We start from the raw sequence: 17941 nt of genomic DNA, 5'->3' as shown, positions 1-17941 counted from the left end.
AAAATGGACGTTGGAGGTTTATTTTTTCATGCCAAGCACACAGTGGGCCCTTCATGTATGTGTGAAGATCCTCCAAGAGCAAAGGGGGGTGGGATGGCAGAGGTGGGGTGCTTGGGGCTATCCAGGTTTGTCCTGGCGTGCATCTGTGCGGGGGGGGGGGGGGGGACTGTGTGCCCCGACATCTCTCCGTGTATGTGACCAGGGCTGGAGAGAAAGTACAAGTCAGCACGTTTCTGAGCAGCCCTCTTTGTCTCTCTCCATGGGGGCTAGACAAGGGCACACCTGAGTGCGTAGAATATTCCAGCTGTACCACGGACAGCCTTTCTGAACCTTTCTGGTCTCGATATCCACATCTAAGAAGGCGGACAAAACGACGCCTGGGACGTGGTTCAAACTCTCCAGCACGACACACCCAAAGGTACTGGGAGGAGAGATGAACCGAGGCTGGTTGTGAGTTGATCGTGGCTGAAACTGCACGATGGGGACCCGGGAGTGCATCGTACTTTCTCTCTCTACTTGGGGGCCTGTTTGCGAACTGTCACCATGATCCGCCTTTTCAAAATAAGGACAGGAGAGAGTAACGGTACCTTCCCCACAGAGTTACTGGGGAGACCGCTGGAGATACGACAATAACGGCGGAGCAGCACCGCAACGTGTACGGGGTGCTTACGGGGTGGCGGGGAGCCCGGCGGAGCCCCCCGAGCGGGTAAGTTCCTTCCCGCTCTCCTCCGTGTCGCTAGGCCAATGGCAGCAAGAGCCTACAAGTAAGGGAATCCCGGGCCTCCGCAAACTCCTCCCCTTTGACTCCGCCCTCCACGGCCCCTCCCTCCGAGGAAGCGCCGGGCTGGGGCCCAGCAGGTGTGGGGTTAAGCCGGTTCGGGGGCCCCGGGAGCGGCGGCGGCAGCAGCGGCAGCCGCAACTGCACCAGCAGCGGTGGCGGCAGCTCTGGCCCCGGGCCAGCTGGCCGGGAGCCCCAGGAGGCAGGGAGGGCGGAGGAAGGGGAGGAAGAGGGGAAGGAGGAGGAGGAGGACAGGAGCAGTCAGCAGGCCCGAGGAGGCAGGACTTCCTGGTGTGGGGGTTGTCAACAGCCCGGAGAGAGAAAGGCGGAGAGACCGGAGCGAGAGGCGCTGAGGAGCGGAGAGAGACCCAGCCGAGCCACGCGGGGGAGATCTGGGAGACCCACTCGCCCCAGCCACCCAGGCGGCTCCACCTGGAGGATCCGGTGGGGGGAGGGGGCAGAGCCGCCTCTTCCGCACCGGTCCGGAGACCCTCGGGGCTTCAGAGGCCGCGCGGGGCTCCGCCGAGGAGCGGGGGTGCCGTCTTTTCCGGAGAGCAAACTTTTTACGGAGATGCCTTCCGGGGCGAAGTGCGGCCCCCGAAGAGAACCGGACAGCCTCTGATCGCCCGCTGCGCCCCCCACGCTGCTGGGGCCAAGAGGCCCCAGGGGAAGGACAGCCCGACGTCTTAGGCGGCCGGGACCCCCGGCCCAGCTCGGTGGCCGAGGCCGAGAGGTAGGGCTCTGGGCTGGGCGGGGCGCCGGGGCAGCGGGGCAGGGCCTGCCCCAGGGATGGGGGAGCTGGGGTGCGGGGGGCCGGGACACCCAGCAGAGGCCTCGGGGCGGCGGGGCCAGGCTGAGCAGCAGCTTCACCCCTGCTCAGCCGAGGCCCTGGAGCCCCCCTGCCTTTGGGCGACTCGGTCCTGTGAGTCTGAATGCCAGACTAGAAATGCCCAACCTTGTTGGGTCTGGGCCGCCCCTTCCTACTCTCTGGGACCGCTGGGGTCTTCAGGTCTCTTCCGTCTCTGCCTGTCTCTTTGTCTCTGGGTCTCTGGTGGTTTCCCCTTCCTCCCCCATCCTGCTCCCCAGAGAGGAAGCCCCGGAGGTGGCCTGCCCACTGCTTTCTCACACACACACACACACACTCTCTCTCTCTCTCTCTCTTTTTCCAGTTTGCAAACTCAGCTCTGGAGTTGGGCAGCACCAGCGGCAGGAAAAACCTGCCCCTGCCCCCACCTCCCGCCGCCTCCCCTGCCTTGTGCTCCCTTCACCAACCAGGCACCCCCAGTTCCTGCAAGGCCCTCCTGCCATGTCGGACTCAGATGTCCCCAGGGGCCCTGATGCCCCCGCCATGTGGCCCCCCTGTTCCAGGGGTGCCTGAGCCCTTTCGAGGAGCCCCAGCTGCACCCCCCGCCCACCTTGGCCGAATCCTGAGCCCCAGGGACCATGAGTGGGGGCAAGAAGAAGAGTAGTTTCCAAATCACCAGCGTCACCACGGACTATGAGGGCCCAGGGAGCCCAGGGGCTTCTGAACCCCCTGCCCTGCCGGCCCCCACCGGGCCCCCACCCCGTCTGCCTAACGGGGAGCCCAACCCCGAGCCAGGGGGCAAGAGCACCCCCCGGAACGGCTCCCCACCGCCTGGGGCCCCCGCCTCCCGTTTCCGGGTGGTAAAGCTGCCCCACGGCCTGGGAGAGCCTTATCGCCGAGGCCGTTGGACGTGTGTGGATGTTTACGAGAGAGACCTGGAGACCCCCGGCTTCAGCCGGCTCTTGGAGGGAGTTCGAGGGGCCTCGGGAGGCACTGGGGGCAGGTCTTTGGATTCCAGGTTGGAGCTGGCCAGCCTGGGCCTTGGTGCCCCGACCCCGCAGCCTGGCCTGTCCCAGGGCCCCACCTCCTGGCTCCGTCCGCCCCCCTCTTCCCCTGGACCTCAAGCCCGTTCCTTCACCGGGGGGCTGGGCCAGCTGGCCGTGCCTGGCAAGGCCAAGGGGGAGACACCCCCGCTGTCAGCCTCCCCACCCCAGCAGCGCCCCCCAGAGCCCAGGACTGGGGAGAGCGCGGGCACGTCCAGGGCTGCCACGCCCCTGCCCTCCCTGAGGGTGGAAGCGGAGGCAGGGGGCTCGGCGTCGGGGACCCCTCCACTGTCCCGATCAAAGGATGGCGCCCTGCGGCTAAGAATGGAGTTGGCTGCTCCAGAGGAGATGGGGCAGGTAAGAGCTGGGTTCTGGGGTTGGGGGAGACACCTAAGGGCCGGGGTGGGGGTGGGGGTGCTGGGCCTGACCTCCAGCCTGGGCCTTCCTGCCTCCACCTCCACACCACCCTTTCTCCACTTGACATCTGTCTGTCAGGTCTGGTAGCCCCTTTTTTCCTGCCCTCTCCCTGGGAAACCCATTCTACCTTTCACACAGCCTACTTCTCTTTCTCTCCCCCTGTCCCTACATTCTGCCATTTTTTTCTGTCTCTTTGGTCTTTGTTATCTTTGCCCCCCACAATCTCCATTTTCATGTAGCCCAGTGTTGTCCCCCCCATCACAAAGACGTGGCCTCCTCACTTGGGCCCTCACCTTCTGTCTTGGTTTCACAAACCCTTCTGGCTTCTGGCATGGAGGGTGGCGGTCCCAGGTGGGGCTGGGTGCTTGGGTCTCTCGGAGAGGAGCTGCCTAGGTTGGCGGGGTGGGGGTGGGGGGGAATTCCACTGAGTCTCCTGGCAGTGCCATTCCAAAGATGGGGGGGTCTCTCTTCTCATTAGCCGCCCATTCCAGCCCCATCTGCAGCCCTGTCCAAGTCAGATGTCTCCAAGGACCTGAGGAATTGGGTGGGTTGTGGGCTTGGTGGTTTGGGTTTCCACCCCCCCTTGTCTGTCTCTGGTCCCTGCATCTAGGCCTCGCCACCACTGATAACGGGGGGGGGGGGGGGGGGGGCACCAGGGAGGAGTGGGAGAGAGGCAGGAAGCAATGGAGAAAGAGTTAAATCCTCTGCTCTTTCTGCTTCCTGTCTCCAAAAGAGGAACAAGTCTGGGCTGGGGGGCAGGATGCCTGGGTCCCTGGGGTGGGCGTGGGCAGCCAGGGATGTGGGGGATGGATGTGTCTGTCCTGAAGGAGAAAATAACACCTTGGACTTCAGGAGGAGAGGCAGGGAGTGTGAGGATGAGAACTTTCCCCCCTTCCTGGCCTTGGGCACAAACCACAGTATAAAAATAACCTGGGACTGGATGTCTGGGCCCTGTCAGGACCGGTCAGGACCGGCTCCCCCCACCCCCTCCTGGCCTCAAGCTCACATCTCTCATGCTGCGCCCCCTACTTTTCTGGAGCTTTCATTCTGTTCCTACCCCAGGGGAGAAGATGCTCTTTCCTTTACTGGTCTCTGTCCCCAGGCTATTCCAGCGCAAGCCCCCTTTGCCCCAGTCTCTCTGTGTCCTTAAGCCCTGCCTGAGTTTCCCTTGGGCCTGCAGACCTTCCTCTCTGCTCAGCACCCCAGACCCCTGTCCTTTCCCCACATCCTGATCCCTCCCTGTGTGCACGCATCTGTGCGGCTGTTTCCTGGCCCCGAGTCTGGCTACCTTCCACACTCCCCTATGTCTCTTCTCTCTCAAGGGAGAGGCTGGGAGGAGGTGGGGGGAGGGGGACACCACCTGGGCCCCCTTCCTCTACTCTGTCCTTCTAACCACTCTGGACTCTCTGTTCTTGGCTTTTCCGAGAAGCCCGGACCTCCTGGGGCCTCACAGAGGCGGCTTGTTCCTGTGGCCCCCGCCCTTTGCAGCCACCCCCAGCACGCCTGTTGGGCTGTGTGGGTCCATGCCCAGCCTCCGACTCCCCCGCCCCCATCTCCGCCACCCAACTGCTCTCTCCCTGCCCCAGGGCCCAGCGCAGGAGCAGAACTTCACCTGAGTCCGAGAAGTTTGAGAGAAGAGGCTCGAATGGATAGCGTGGGTTTGGGGGAGGGGGAGGACAAGTTTCTGAGGATTCATTCATTCTACAAATAGCTGTTGCACAAACCATAAACTCTGTTCTCTGGAGCTTACCTTCCAGCAGCAGGGAGGCAAAAATACTTTAATTTCAGATACTATTCTGTGCTCTTTAAAAAAAAAAAAAAGAACAGTTCAATGGAATTCACTAGTCGAATGATGGGGAAATGGCCCTCTGAGGAAGTGACATTTGAGTCGCTTTATTAAGTCACGTGACAGGAGACAGACACCCTCTGACTAGCCTCTGACTGGGGTGGTCTTGGGTCAGCTGGTGGAAGGGTGCTGGGTGCAGACCAGAGCCCCTCTCTGGTACTCTGATTCCGCATGGGCCGCTTTCTGGAAGCTGCCCACCCAGTCCTCAGGATGGACACTGTTGCCCTTGGCTCTGATACCTGCTTGGTGCCTCCACCAGACCTGGGGGAGAGGCCGCCTTTGGGGCAGGACTCCTGGGTTCTCAGGAGAGAGCGGAGGTATGTGGAGAGCGCTGGGGAGGTGGACTGCTAGGCAGATTGTAAGGTGGCTGGTTTCTTTCTTGCCCTGGACCTGATCGTTCCTGTCTCTCTTGTCTTCAGGTGCCCCCGCTCGACTCCCGCCCTGGCTCCCCAGCCCTCTACTTGTTCTCTGACGCCAGTCTGGTTCGCAAGTCTCCAGACCCGTTTGGAGCAGCGGCAGCCCAGAGTCTCAGTCTGGCCCGTTCCATGCTGGCCATCAGTGGCCACCTGGACAGCGACGATGACAGGTAGGTGGTCTCTGGGTCCCTACCCAGCTTCTGGGATGGCCGCATGAAACTGCCTGGTGGGTGTCCTTCCCCCAAGTTAAAATTTGGAGAGGACCTCTTCAACAGAGAAACCTGGCCTGGGCACAACCACTGGGCAGAGTTGATCTGGGACCCACTCCCTCTCTGTGGAGAGAGCTGGGTGGGACTCCCTGGCTTAGGATTGTCAAATCATGGGCTTTTTTTTTTTTTTTTTTTTAGAGTTTGAAGGGAGTCATTGTTGTCAAATTCCAGAACTCTAGCAGATTTAGCAATCATTTGGTCAACCCTAAGAATTTACTGGCAGATGCGCTGGAGAGGAGAAGGGAGTGGGTCTCCTTCCGGTTCGAGCCTCCCTCTCCCTACTGTTGAGGGGACCCGAACTCCTGCCTTCGGAGTGACATCCTTAGGGACCACGTGCATTAGTTCAGGATCCTAGGACCTGTAGTACCAAGAAAGCGCGTCCCTGAGGTTCTGTGCCCTGTGCTAGGGAGACCAGGAGGGCCGAGCCCTTCCTGCGGCCAAGCGGAAGCTGGGAGAGGATGGTTGTGGGGTGCAGGGGAGCCCCAGCACAGCAGGATCTGCAGGGGTTCGCCCATCAGGGGAGAATGTCCATTCAGGTCCGAGGCACGGTGGGCAGAACTTCCTGTTTCGAGGGCCAGGTTTCAACATAGGAATGTCAGCAAGCTGAAAAGGGAGGAACGAAATTGAGAGTCAGATAGGCGGGCTGCTCCCTTCTGGCTGTGGACTGATAGGACTGGGGAGTCACCGCTTTTATTTTGGAGGGAGGAGTGGGACTTCCTGTTTGAGACTTGGGGGAGGGACTTCCTGTTTGGAAGGAACTAGGGGGTGGGGCTTAGCCCTGAGTTTTGTGGGTGATGGGGGCACCTGTTGCAGAAGGGAGTGTCTCCTGCCTGTCTGCCTGCGCAGGAGGCCCCCCCCCTCGCCCCACCCCCACCCCCGCCGCAGCCACCCCCTCTGCCCCGGAATGAGGGACTAAGTCTCGCCCTGGGAAGGGGCTTGTGGCCTTGCGGGGAGGCGGTGGCAGAGAGGAAAGGGGAGGGGTTGGGGGGGGGAGTGGGTTGGAGGGCCAGGGCCTGGTGGTGGCTGGTGGAGAATGAGGGACACAGCGGGGCAGGGCGGTGCTGTTTCTGGGCTCCCAGCTCTCAGGAATGTATGAGGTGTGAGGTTGGCCAGGGCCAGGCAAGTCACCTGCCCCCATTGCTATTCTCAGCGCTTCCCACCCTCACTCCCTCCCACTTGGGAGGTTCCCTGGCACGAGGGCTCCCTATCCCTCTCCACCCCTGTTGATTTCTGAGCCCAGGCTCCCTGCTTCTCCTTAGAGGGCTCGGCCTCCAGGAGCCTTCTCAGTCAGCTCTGTTCTTGTGGCTCATCCCCCCTCTCTCTCCCTCTCTCCCTCCCTCCCTCCGTCCCACCCCCTCCCCACACCCCAGTCTGACCGGTCAGGCACCCAGCCTCAACTTTATCCTGCTCCACTCCGGAGCCTCTGGGGCTCTGGTTTAGCCCAGCCCCTCTCTTGCCCCACCCTGCTGGGCCAGGAAGGTAGGACTGGGTTGGGCCACCCCCTTGGTCCCCCTGGAATGAGGCACGTAGCCCCCACCTCCTCTCTCTGGTGTGCCCAGAGCTGGCAGGAGAACAGGGTCTGAGTGGCATGGAATCTCCCTTTCAAGAGGGAAAGTGGGCTGGGCAGTTGAGTGCCTGGATCCCAGATGGGAAATTGGGGATGCCTGCCAATCTCAGAATCGGGGGTTGGGAGGACAGAGGGTGCCTGGTGAATGGTAAATGTTCACGTGCTCCTGGGTGGCAAGCACCTTGGTGTCCCCAGCAGGGCCTGGCAGTTGCAACGTAACTTCAATAAGTGGATGGGGTTGGGGGGTAGATGGCCAGGATGGGGGACCTAGGCATTATGTAGGGAATGAATCCCAAGGACTTGGGAAAGGAAAAGTACATTTATCCACTGCCTCCTTGGGGTCGGCTGCTACATTTTGTGTCACTGAAGCAGCCGCATGATCCCCACTTCCCAGATGAAGCAGCTAAAACTCAGGAAGAAGGTTTTAGAAACTTACCCAAGGTCCCCAAGCTAGTTAAGTGCCAGGACTGCCTTCAGGGCCTGGGTCTGACCCCAAAGCCGGATTCTCCATTCTCCTCCTGGGATGCCTGTGTCCCAAGAGAAGAGGAGGCCGTCATCTCCAGGGTGCCTTTTTTCTCCAGGACAGGGGCAGGGACAGCTCTCCTAAGCTGGGCAAGAAGCCACCCCCCCACACACAACACACACACTCTGGCCTGGCCCCACCCCAAGGCACCAGAGATCCGGGAGAGAGTAGTACAGTGAGGGCAGCCGGATGCCACTAGGTTGGCTTCTGGCCCATCCCCTGCAGGCTCCTTAGAGCATAGCTAGGGAGTGGGGCTGGCCCTTGTCCCCATGATCAGAACCTTTCCACCTCTCCAGATGTCCTGTTCTTCATCTGATCGCATTTTAAGGCTGTTTCATTTGACCTTCAAAAGGAAGACCAGCCTCTAGGGCTGTCCTTGTCCCAGAACCCAAGAGGCCTCCTGACAGCCAGAGTCCTACGCTGTGCATATCAAGCAGGCCCAACCCCACTCACATTGGAAGTCATTGTCTTGGACCCTTAAAGTCATGATTTTCCCAGAAGGTGGCAACAGGTGTCTTGAAGGAGGGGGTGTTTTGTGCTAATGCACACAGTCTTCTTTTGGGCTTGTCGTCTTTGGGGCTGATCCCCCCCGGCCAGCTCCAAGCTTCAGGGTCCTGACTTTGCCTGGGAATCCCCGCACAGTGCCTCCTGCTTACCTACTGTGAGACGGGAGAGGCTCTGAAAGGGAGGGTTTGGGTTGCCAGCCAGAGTCCTGGTCCCTTGAAGTGTTCACGTTAGAATGTGACAGTGGAAAGTGCTGTCAGAAACTCTCCAGCGCTAGACAAACGGGAGATAGTCATCTATCAGCCAACAAATGTTTATTGTTGTACTATTCCTTTATTTCTGGCAAGTACAAACAACTCACTTGGCATCTCTACCTGAGTGTCCGCCAAGCAAGGCCACTGTTCCTGTTCCTCTGAATCTTCCCCTTCTCTGTGTGTGTGTGTGTGTTGGGGGGTGGGTCCTGTGGTCGCCCAGTCTCCACCCAGGTGTCTCAGATGGAAATAGCTTAAAAAACTGCCCTGGCTCTCCAACTGGCTGGCTCAGCCTCCACTTTTAAATTTGTCCCATTCACCTCCCCGCCCCCCCAGCCCGAGGAGCCCCAGTGTCCTTTCCTCACCCTGCCCTGTCCCACTCTCTCAGGCCTGGTCACCCCCTTGGTCCTCCACCTGTCAGCGCCTTCTGCACCCAGAGCTTGGACAGGAAATGGAAAATTCCCAGCTCCCTCCTGCTCCCCTTCCTGGCTCCAGGGCTGCCTCCAAGGGTCACCTTGAATGGAGCGCTCATTCCCCCCTCAGGGAAGGGAGCTGGAGCCGACAATCGGGAGAAAGGGCTTGACGAGGGAGCACAAGAGTGGGGGGTGCTGCGTGTTGAGACCACCCACTCCGAGAGGGGCAAAGCTGGGGGCTTCAGGGCAGGATGGATCCTGCAGCACCGGGAGGCCTGGGCGTAGAGCTGGCCCCAGGGCCAAGGGAGAAGCTGGAGAGGGATGTTTCTTGAGGCTTGGGATGTGCCAGGAGCCTGAGACCTGGGTGGTGACAAGAGGGAAACTTGGGTAGGGCAAGCCAGAAAGGCTCCCCGGAGGCCCTTGGCTTCAGAGCTTAAGACATGCTTGAGGGATCCCCAGGCTGGCCCTGGGAACCATTCCGCCGGGCCTGAGTCGACCTCTGCTGGCCATTCCACAAACTGCAGCCAGGCCTGCTCTCCCCTGTCCTTGCTCCCAAGGATCAGCAGCCCCGGCTCCAGTTCCCACCTCCGGCCACCTCTCCTCAAGCCTCTGTTCCCTCCAAGACCCCAGACTGCAGACCCGAGACCCAGGTTCCACACCCATAGCCTGTGCTCGTCTTTCAGTGCTGTGTTTGTTGCCCTGGTGACCCTTCCATTTCCCTTCTCCCTGACCGTGGGGTTGGAAGGGGGGGAGGAAGACCTTCTCTGGCCAGGCTGCAGGGGTCACCCACAATGTGGGCTTTGCATCTGGGATGGGCGTGTGGGTTGCTGACAGTCCAAGGAAGATGACCAGTATGTCAGAAATGTCCACCATCCCAGCTGAGTGCAGCTGAGAGCTTGAGGGAGGCCAGTATTGGCCCAGAGGGGCGGACGGGGTGAGGTTCAGGTAGGTCTCCCCAGGCCAGACTGTCCCTCACCCTTCACACCCCTCCGTGACCCAGGCCTCTGGCCCCAGAGCCCCTCCCCTGACCCGGCCCACCAGCTGACTTCCCTCAGCCTGCCCCTTTCCCTCTGCTCTGGGATTGGTGCCAGGGTGAGAAGGGGACACTGGCACTGACCGCGTCTGGGAATTCCCGCCCACCGTGGAGTCGGTGGGAGGGGGTCCCCGTGTCCCCGAGGAGCCAATAGCAGCCAGGCTTTGCCCTGGGGGGCGGTGTATATCTTTCAGACAAGCACCCCCTAGGCACTCTCTCCTCTCTGCCTGCCTGGCACCAGCCAGACCCCGCTCTGCCGCGGGGGGCTTTGAGCCCCCCAGGCAGTCCTTCTGATACAGCCCTCTCCCTTTGGCGGGGGGGAGGCCTAAAGCCCTTTTCCTTGGGGATGGCCCAGCCAGGCATCTCTGTCAAGTCCCTGGTGTCATCTTATGAGACCCGAGTGGTGGGGATGGCTCCAGGGCCTCCCCGGAAAAGGGGCTGTGTCTCCTCTCCTTGTTCCCCTCGGGGAGCATCCCCCATCCGGGGGGCATCTGCACCCCCACCCCACCGGGGCTTGGGGGGGCCTGGGCAGCGGCCCTCACCCCGCCGGGGGATGGACAAAACCCTCCTCTCCCTGATTCTCTACTGTCACAGGTACAGGCAGGGGTGTGGGCGGGAGGCTGCAGCGAGTGGGGTTTGTGCAGGAGGCCGGAGCCTGCTCGGAGAAGCACCTGGAAGGCAGCCGGCTGGGGTGTCCCGACACCTGTCTTGGCCCCCACTCTCCCTCCTCCTCACCTCTCAACTCCCTGTGTCTCTCCAGCGGCTCCGGAAGCCTGGTTGGCATTGACAACAAGATCGAACAAGCCATGGTAAGAGAAGCCATCTTGGTTCCAGGAGGTTCCGGCTCCTGTCCTGCTGCCCCACCCCTGCTGTCCTCATTAGGGAGGACGAACTCCTAGCTCCTCAGTGTGCTCCCAGCTGGGTTCCCTCCTGTGTCCAGCGCAACTCCTGCTCTCCCTTCGCCCCTGGCCCTGCCCCCATCTCTGTCTTCAGGCCCTGACCTTGTCTTTGTCCAGCATCCTTGAATCCCACAAACCTTCGCCACCCCCCGCCCCCGCCTCTTCCCTGCTTTTCTCCTTCTCCAGTGGTCCTTCATCCCTTGGGAACAGGGGCATCGGTCACACCCAGGCCCTTGAGGCATGGGGCAGGGATAGGGCTGGGGTAGCAGGACCCCTGACTGTTTGTCTGTCCCCGGGCCCCCAGGACTTGGTGAAGTCCCACCTCATGTTTGCGGTCCGGGAGGAGGTGGAGGTCCTGAAGGAGCAGATCCGCGACCTGGCCGAGCGGAATGCTGCGCTGGAGCAGGAGAACGGGCTGCTGCGTGCCCTGGCCAGCCCCGAGCAGCTGGCCCAGCTGCCCTCGGGAGTCCCGCGGCTTGGGCCCCCTGCACCCAATGGGCCCTCCGTCTGAGCCTCCCTTCCCTCACAATGTGCCTTTGGGGGCTCCCACAGCTGCCAGGCCTTGGGCCAGCTGCCTGCCTGCCCCCTCTTCCTATGCAGCTTTAATTAATGCCTCCTGATCCCTGGGGATGGGAGTTGAAGGCTCAGAATTGGCCTGCCCCCCACCCCCACTCCTCCTCAATCTCCCCCTGGTGCCCAGGGACTGGGCTGTGGCATCCCCAGGCCTTGGAGGAGGGAGGGCGGGCTTCGGGATGGGGTGTTAGATGGAGCCCTCCTCCTCCCTCCCGAGGTGTCCGTGTTCTGGGGCCCCTGGCCGTAGGGGGACTGGGGGAGTCAGGAGTCTCCCTGGCAGACACCCCATCCCCACCTTGTTCCCTCAGAGTACCCCCTTCTCGGCCCAGGGGAGGGAGTGTGGACAGTCTGCAAGTTCTGGGATTCAGGTTGTTATTAAAATAATAATTATAATTAAAAAATCCGAAGAAACTTGAATCTGGAGGTTGGCATCTTGTTGCTTGTGGGGGAAAGACGGAGGCTGGGGGCTCCCTCGGAGAGCTTGTCCAGACTGGGGGGGTTGGATGTGGCTTAGAGTGGTCAGGGGAGTTGGGGGTGGTGTGCCAAGGGCCCAAAGGGAGTCAGTGGCCTGGGTCCTGGGAAGGGGCAGGCAGGCCGGAGGGGGTGGGGGGGCGTCAGCCCACGTGCTGGTGGGGGGGCAGGGAAACAATGAGGCCTTTGGTGATTGTGAAGGATCCACCTCCAGCTTCCCAGTGTGTCCCCTCTGCGGGTTGGATCCCGGTGGCGGCTTGGGGGCGGGGCTGGGGGCCCTGAATGGGCCCCTTGTCTCAGCGCTGGGTGTGGGCCAGGCTCCCCCGGGCACACAGTGCCCTCGCCAGGCCTGGCCGGCCTCCGTGGCTTCCACCCTCCTCTGGCTGAGGACGGGCCCTGTGGGTGAAGGGGGGCCCCTCCTTGACAGCCTAGGCTGGGCTTCTGCCACAGGCAGCAGAGGCAGGTAGGGAGAAGGACCCCATCTAGCGGGGAAGGGGGGAAAGCAGCAGCCTGTGTCTCAGAGCAGCTTGGCCCCAGACTAAAGGGGACCCGCGTGGACAGTGGGATACCGGAGGCCACCCCAGGTTGGACTTTCCACCCTATAGCTCCCTAGATTGATGCCCTTGGGCAGGTTTCTTGTGTTTTCTGCATCTCCGCTTCCTCTTGGGTAAAATACCTACCGGAGTGCTGCGGGGGTGACCGCGTGACATCCTATGTGGGGACTGTTCAGTGACTACCAGGCGCTCGGCAAATGTTAATTTCCTTTGCCTGCACCTTTGGGAAGGAGGGCTGAGGGCACAGGGATTGGCTCCGTGGGTCCTGGAAGGGCCTCGGGGGTTGGGGTCAGGGCCAGGCAGGGTCACACAATGGGCTAGAACTCTGCCTTCCTCTGAGTTCTCATCCACTTTGACTCCTCTCCCTGTCTCAGGGAGGGGAGGTAGGACTCAGGATGAGTTGTCAGTGAAGGCTTTCCCCCTGGATTCTCTATTTCTTTCTTCTCGGCTGTGCCTGAAGGCCCCAAGAGACCCCTCAGGTGGTGGCCACTGGCCCGCAGCCTGTTCCCCTCCACCCTTGGTACCGCATGCTTGTCCTGCCCCCTACTTGGTGCTCGTGTATTGGGGGAAATGGCTGTGGTAATGAGGTTCTTCCGATGGATTTGGCGAAAGATTACTCGCTGGGTGAGTTTCAGAGAGTCCCCCTTCCTCGTGCCATGCTGGGGTGGGAGGTGCTGGGCTGTGGCCTCTAGGTCACAGAAACCCATTTGGGGAGGAGGTGGGGACACTCGTGGCCCCTTCCCATCTGTGATCGCCTCTCTGCCGACCGTTGTGCCCCGCCCCCCTCCTCTCCCTGTCCTGGGTCTTAGGTTTTCTTCTGGAAACACAAAGCTAAGTCCACCGTCGTGGAACACTCTGGCTCCCAGAAAAGCGTAGTGAAGGTGGAGAAGACTCCCAAAGTGACCGACACGTTCAAGTTGGTTGAGCTTTGCGAGGAGGCTAAGGTCTCCAAGACCGAGGAGCCCCCCAAGGCAGCTGATGCCGTCACGCTGGTCAAATCAGTGGATCGCGTCGAGGTGGAGCAGAAACGGGGGGGCCGATCCCTGCTGCAGCTTCCCCGGACAGCTGTCAAGTCGGTCTCCACCCTCATGGTCTCGGCCCTGCAGAGCGGCTGGCAGATGTGCAGCTGGAAGGTCAGTCGGCACCATATTCCCCTGGTTCCCAGGGGGCCTCTCCCCTCCCTGACCCCCCCATGACTCCCTCCCCCCTCCAGCCACTTGGCGGACATTGGTTTTGTGTGCCTGCCAGGCACTGAGGTGGGCAGCCCAGGGTACAGGGTGAACAAGGTTTACCCCGACTAAGGGAGCTCCAGACAAGGTCACGGGCGTTGTTGGTTCAGTGTGTTAGGGAGTGTGACACGGGTGGTCAGGGGTCTGTGGGAGCATCTCATTCAGACTCGGGGCATCAAGGAAGACCATCCTTAGCAGAAGAAGGGGGTGAAGCTGAGATCTGAAGGTTTTGGTCCCATCTTGGGGCAGAATGGGGGAGGGAGTGACAGGGTGCATTCCATGAAGACAGACTAGCAGGTGGGCTGGGGTGGGGGTCTGGCCCAGCGGGGGATGGGTTTGGGCAGTCCTGGGGCCAAGGACCAGCTTGTACAAGGCAGAGTGGTTTGGCCGTCTGTGGAGTTTGGATTTGACCCTGAGAGCGATGGGAGCCCCTGTAGACATTTGAGCAGAAGAGTGTATCTCAGCTTCTCAGATCTGAATTTAGAAAGCTTGCATGCTCTCATAGGTTGTGGTGTGGCCTCCCTGCTAACATTTTGATAGTTTCTTTTCTTTTTTTTTTTTTTTTAAGGATTTTATTTATTTATTTATTTTTAAAAAGATTTTATTTATTTGTCAGAGAGAGAGAGAGAGAGCACGCGTAAGCAGGCAGAGTGGCAGGCAGAGGCAGAGAGAGAAGCAGGCTCCCCACCAAGCAAGGGGCCTGATGCGGGACTTGGTCCCAGGACCCTGGAATCATGACTTGAGCCGAAGGCAGCGGCTTAACTGACTGAGCCACCCCAAGCGTCCCCCCTGTTGGTGGTTTTTTTTTTTTTTTTTTTGAAGATTTTAAAAAGCGAGCAAGAGAGAGAGGGGGCACAGAAAGAGGGAGAAGCAGATTCCCTGTTGAGCAGAGAGCCTGACACGGGACTTGATCTCAGGACCCTGCTCTTTCCCCTCTATATGTACTGTATGATTGTGTTTATATTCTATACCACTCTTGAAATAACAAAATTATATAAATGGAGACTTGATGAATGATTATGTGGTTGTCAGAGCTTAAGGTAAGGGTTGGGGATGTTGGTAGGTAGGTTGGTTGTAAAAGGGCAACATGATGAATTCTTTTTAAGAGTTATTTATTTATTTGACAGAGATCATAAGTAGGCAGAGAGGTAGGCAGAGAGAGAGGGGGATGCAGGCTCTCCGCTGGGGCTCGATCCCAGGACACTGAGATCATGACCTGAGCTGAAGGCAGAGGCTTTAACCCACTGAGCCACCCAGGTGCCCTAACATGATGAATTCTTGAGTTGATGAAAATGTTCTGTGGCAGTGGACGACATGAACTTGTGTTTGTGAGATAGAATTGGGTAGAATGTAATACACCCACAACGGAGTACAAGCGAAGGGGGAAATGTGGATAAATCCGCGATTGTGTCGATGTCAGTATCCTGACGGTGATCCCGTACTCGAGTTTCGCAAGATTTTACTATTGGGGGAGTTTGGGTGAAGAACATAGGAGGCATCTGGTATTTCACAATTTCATCGGACTACAAGTCTCTCAAAGTCAGAAATGTAATTTTAAAAAGGGAAGTGTCTGGATGACTACCAAGCCAACTTATTTTGGCCTTGAATGAAATATTACAGCACTAATAATAAAGTTCACTTGGCACCCTGTGATGGGTGGGTCAGAAAAGGACAGGAGGAGGGGCGCTCAGTGGGTTAAAGCCTCTGCCTTCAGCTCAGGTCATGATCCTGGGATCGAGCCCCACATTGGGCTCTCTGCTCGGCGGGGAGCCTGCTTCCCCTACCCCCGTCTGCCTCTCTGCCTACTTGTGATCTCTGTCAGATAAATAAATAAAATCTTGAAAAGGTAAAAAAAGAAAAAAGAAAAAAAAAGGACAAGAAGAGAGGCAGGGTATTTAAGAGGTAGAATTGTTGTAGCATCTTGTTGGATGACGGTGAAGAGGGAGGGAGAGACAGAAGTCGGAACAGGCAGGCTGGAGGCAGTCACTGGGAGGGAGAATGAAGGAGCAAGAGCAGACTTAGGGGAACAAGTGATGAGTTCAGGGCATTGGGGCAAGATGAGCTGAGATGTCGGTGGGACATTTGCATGGAGATATCTAGAAGGCAGCGGGATATATAGACCTGGAGGTGAGGAGGGGGCTCTAGACTGGAGTTGGAGGTCAGGGGGCCATTCTGTCCTTTTTTTTTTTTTTTTTTTTAAGATTTATTTATTTGAGAGCACAAGCCGGGGTGCAGGGCAAAGGGGGAGAGAGAAACCGACTCCCTGCTGAGCAGGGAGCCCCACATGGAGCTTGATCCCAGAACCATGGGATATGACCCGAGCTGAAGGCTTAACAGACTGAGCCACCCAGGTGCCCCAACACGCCTTTCATTTTAACACAGTCTCCAGCAACCATAGTGAGGACGCAAAGATGGGTGAGACATGGTGCCTGTCTTTCAGGAGCTCAAATCCTAGAGTTCAAAACAAACAGGTCTGCAGAACAAAGAGTGTATGACATGCCAGGTTTTGAGGGAAACCCAAGGGTAGAGACAAAGAACACCTAATGCAGCCTGGGAAGGCTTCCTGGAGGAGGCGGTGCCTGAGCTAGGCCTGATTTGGGGGGCGGGGGTAGCACTGAACAAGCCTTTGCTGTTCGTCACCAGTGATTTCTCCCTAGACCAAGCTATTGACATGTGCACATCTTCTCTCTTTCTCTCATAGTCCTCTGTGAGCTCTACCTCCATTTCCTCCCAGATGAGGTCTGGGTCCGCTCTGGAGACGCCGGAGGCTGAGATGCTGCGGGAAGTCTACCTGGTGCTGTGGGCCATCCGGAAACAGCTGCGACAGCTGGCCCGCAGGCAGGAGAGGCGGAGGCGGCGCCACATCCGGGCCCACGGTGGCTCCCAACCTGAGGCAGTCCAGGGCCTGAAACAGGATGCCCGAAGTCCCCTCTAGGGGGGACCCCACATCCTCCAAAAAGCCCCCACCTCACTGTTAGGTAAGGTTGATAGGAGAGGTTAGGGCAGCAGGCCGGGAGTTGTGGGTGAGGAGAAGTTTTCATACCGTCACCTCTCATCGGGAGCCCAAGTGCAGGCCTGGGGTCCCACTTATTCCCCTTCATTCCATTTATTCAATTTGTAAAAAAAAAAAAAAAAAAAAAAAAAAAGTTATCAAAATATTGGGAAATAAATATCAAATATTTCTGAGTAAATGTAGAGTGTGTTTGTGGATGGCGAAAAGCAAAGAGGGGAACTCGGAGGGGCCGGGCGGGGCTCCTCAGGGACTGGCCCAAATATGTGCGGGAGTAACTTGGGGGTTTGAGGGGGGTTGGATCCCCATGTCCAGGCCCTGGGCCCAAACCCACTTCCAGGGGGCTGATTGCCTTTGGCAGCTCTGCCAGACCAGCAACTCCGGGCACCTGTCACAGCAGCATCCCTTTACTGAAGATACGTGGCGTCCACCAGGTCCTGAGCCCAGGCTCTCCCTGGCAATCCTACCAAGACAGGTGTTGTGCACAGGTTGAAGGACCTGCCCAGGATCCTGGAGCAGGCGAGACCTGCTGGAAACTGCCCGCTCGGGCAGCCAGGTCCCTGCCCCGGCCCCTCTGGCGCTCTGGGGTTCCCCCATGGCGAGGTCAGTGGGTCTGAAGACGCGGCAGCAGCTGGACACTCATCGGTACAGAAGGCCCGAAGGCCCTACTGGCCGCGCTCCCCCCCCCCGAGAGGCCGAAAACTACAACTCCCAGGATTCCGGGAGGCGGCGGGAGCGGGGGCGGGGACGCCGGGGAGGTCGGGGGCGGGGCAGCGGCAGCGCGTCTGCGCCGGAGGGCCTAGCGTCCTGCAGCCGGTGAGGGTGTCAGCCTGGTTCCCGGGGATTGGGGAGGAGGAGGGGAGGTGCTCGGCAGGAGGCCGTGGCCTTTTGGAGGAGACTGGGGAGCCGGAGGCAACACAGGAGAGGTCGTGGAGCCGCAGGTCCCCTCACGGATCCTTAGTCTGCCCTCTTGCACGGCCACACGAAGACGCAGAGGTGGCTCCCCAAGGAAAAGCAGGGATATTTCACAAAGATTGCCAAATTAGGGTGTTCTGGGAGCTTGGGGGGTGCGGAAGGGAAGGTGGAAGGGATGCCGGCAGAGGCCCCGGAGAAGGGGGAGAGGGGGAGGAGGAGGGACGTTGCAGCTGGCTGTGCTGCTGGGTCTTGCTGGCGGAGCTGGTGTGAATAGCAGGCAGGTGGGAGGCGTGAGCAAAGCTGAGGTAGTGAGGAGCACCCAATTCCCTAGAAAAGTCAGCAAGTGCTCTCCTCTCCCCAGGACCCCTCCCCACCCTCCACTGCCCCTTTGCTGGGAATTGGGGTTTGCCTTTCCCCAAAGTCTG

At 59.4% G+C, this 17941-nt stretch overlaps 2 protein-coding genes and 1 long non-coding RNA gene across 4 annotated transcripts; 2 read left to right on the top strand and 1 right to left on the bottom strand.

The window, feature by feature from the left end:
- The first annotated feature begins 800 nt into the window (after positions 1-800).
- Positions 801-11754, top strand: LOC309854129 (TSC22 domain family protein 4). Of its 2 annotated transcripts, XM_082712913.1 has the most exons (6): positions 823-1511; positions 1948-2983; positions 3522-3587; positions 5309-5475; positions 10626-10674; positions 11069-11754. In XM_082712913.1, the coding sequence occupies exons 2-6, from the start codon at positions 2222-2224 to the stop codon at positions 11273-11275; spliced, it is 1251 nt and encodes a 416-aa protein (XP_082569039.1). In that variant the 5' UTR covers positions 823-1511; positions 1948-2221; the 3' UTR covers positions 11276-11754. The 2 variants fall into 2 exon arrangements, with proteins under 2 accessions (XP_082569040.1, XP_082569039.1); XM_082712914.1 differs by lacking the exon at positions 3522-3587 and having other exon boundaries at positions 801-1511.
- On the bottom strand, positions 5766-12579 carry LOC309854161. Its single transcript, XR_014306105.1, has 2 exons — positions 12489-12579; positions 5766-8441 (listed from the first exon to the last, which is right to left on the bottom strand). It is a non-coding gene; the product is annotated as an uncharacterized lncRNA (long non-coding RNA).
- Positions 11945-16782, top strand: SPACDR (sperm acrosome developmental regulator). Its single transcript, XM_082712945.1, has 3 exons — positions 11945-12986; positions 13172-13495; positions 16293-16782. The coding sequence occupies exons 1-3, from the start codon at positions 12933-12935 to the stop codon at positions 16524-16526; spliced, it is 612 nt and encodes a 203-aa protein (XP_082569071.1). The 5' UTR covers positions 11945-12932; the 3' UTR covers positions 16527-16782.
- Positions 16783-17941: the final 1159 nt, after the last annotated feature.

Source organism: Mustela nivalis (genome assembly GCF_964662115.1).
Source record: "Mustela nivalis genome assembly, chromosome: 19".
Taxonomy (NCBI): Eukaryota; Metazoa; Chordata; class Mammalia; order Carnivora; family Mustelidae; genus Mustela; species Mustela nivalis.
The sequence above is the reverse complement of the archived record's forward strand: the minus strand, read 5'-3'. Positions and strand labels throughout refer to the sequence as shown.

Excerpts from the sequence above, each read along its gene's own strand:
- LOC309854129 (XM_082712913.1), top strand. The coding sequence starts at position 2,222 with ATGAGTGGGGGCAAGAAGAAGAGTAGTTTCCAAATCACCAGCGTCACC. Across the intron at positions 2,984-3,521 it reads CTCCAGAGGAGATGGGGCAG|CCGCCCATTCCAGCCCCATC; the intron begins GTAAGAGCTGGG and ends TCTTCTCATTAG. Across the intron at positions 10,675-11,068 it reads ACAAGATCGAACAAGCCATG|GACTTGGTGAAGTCCCACCT; the intron begins GTAAGAGAAGCC and ends CCGGGCCCCCAG.
- SPACDR (XM_082712945.1), top strand. The coding sequence starts at position 12,933 with ATGGCTGTGGTAATGAGGTTCTTCCGATGGATTTGGCGAAAGATTACT. Across the intron at positions 12,987-13,171 it reads GGCGAAAGATTACTCGCTGG|GTTTTCTTCTGGAAACACAA; the intron begins GTGAGTTTCAGA and ends CCTGGGTCTTAG. Across the intron at positions 13,496-16,292 it reads GGCAGATGTGCAGCTGGAAG|TCCTCTGTGAGCTCTACCTC; the intron begins GTCAGTCGGCAC and ends TTTCTCTCATAG.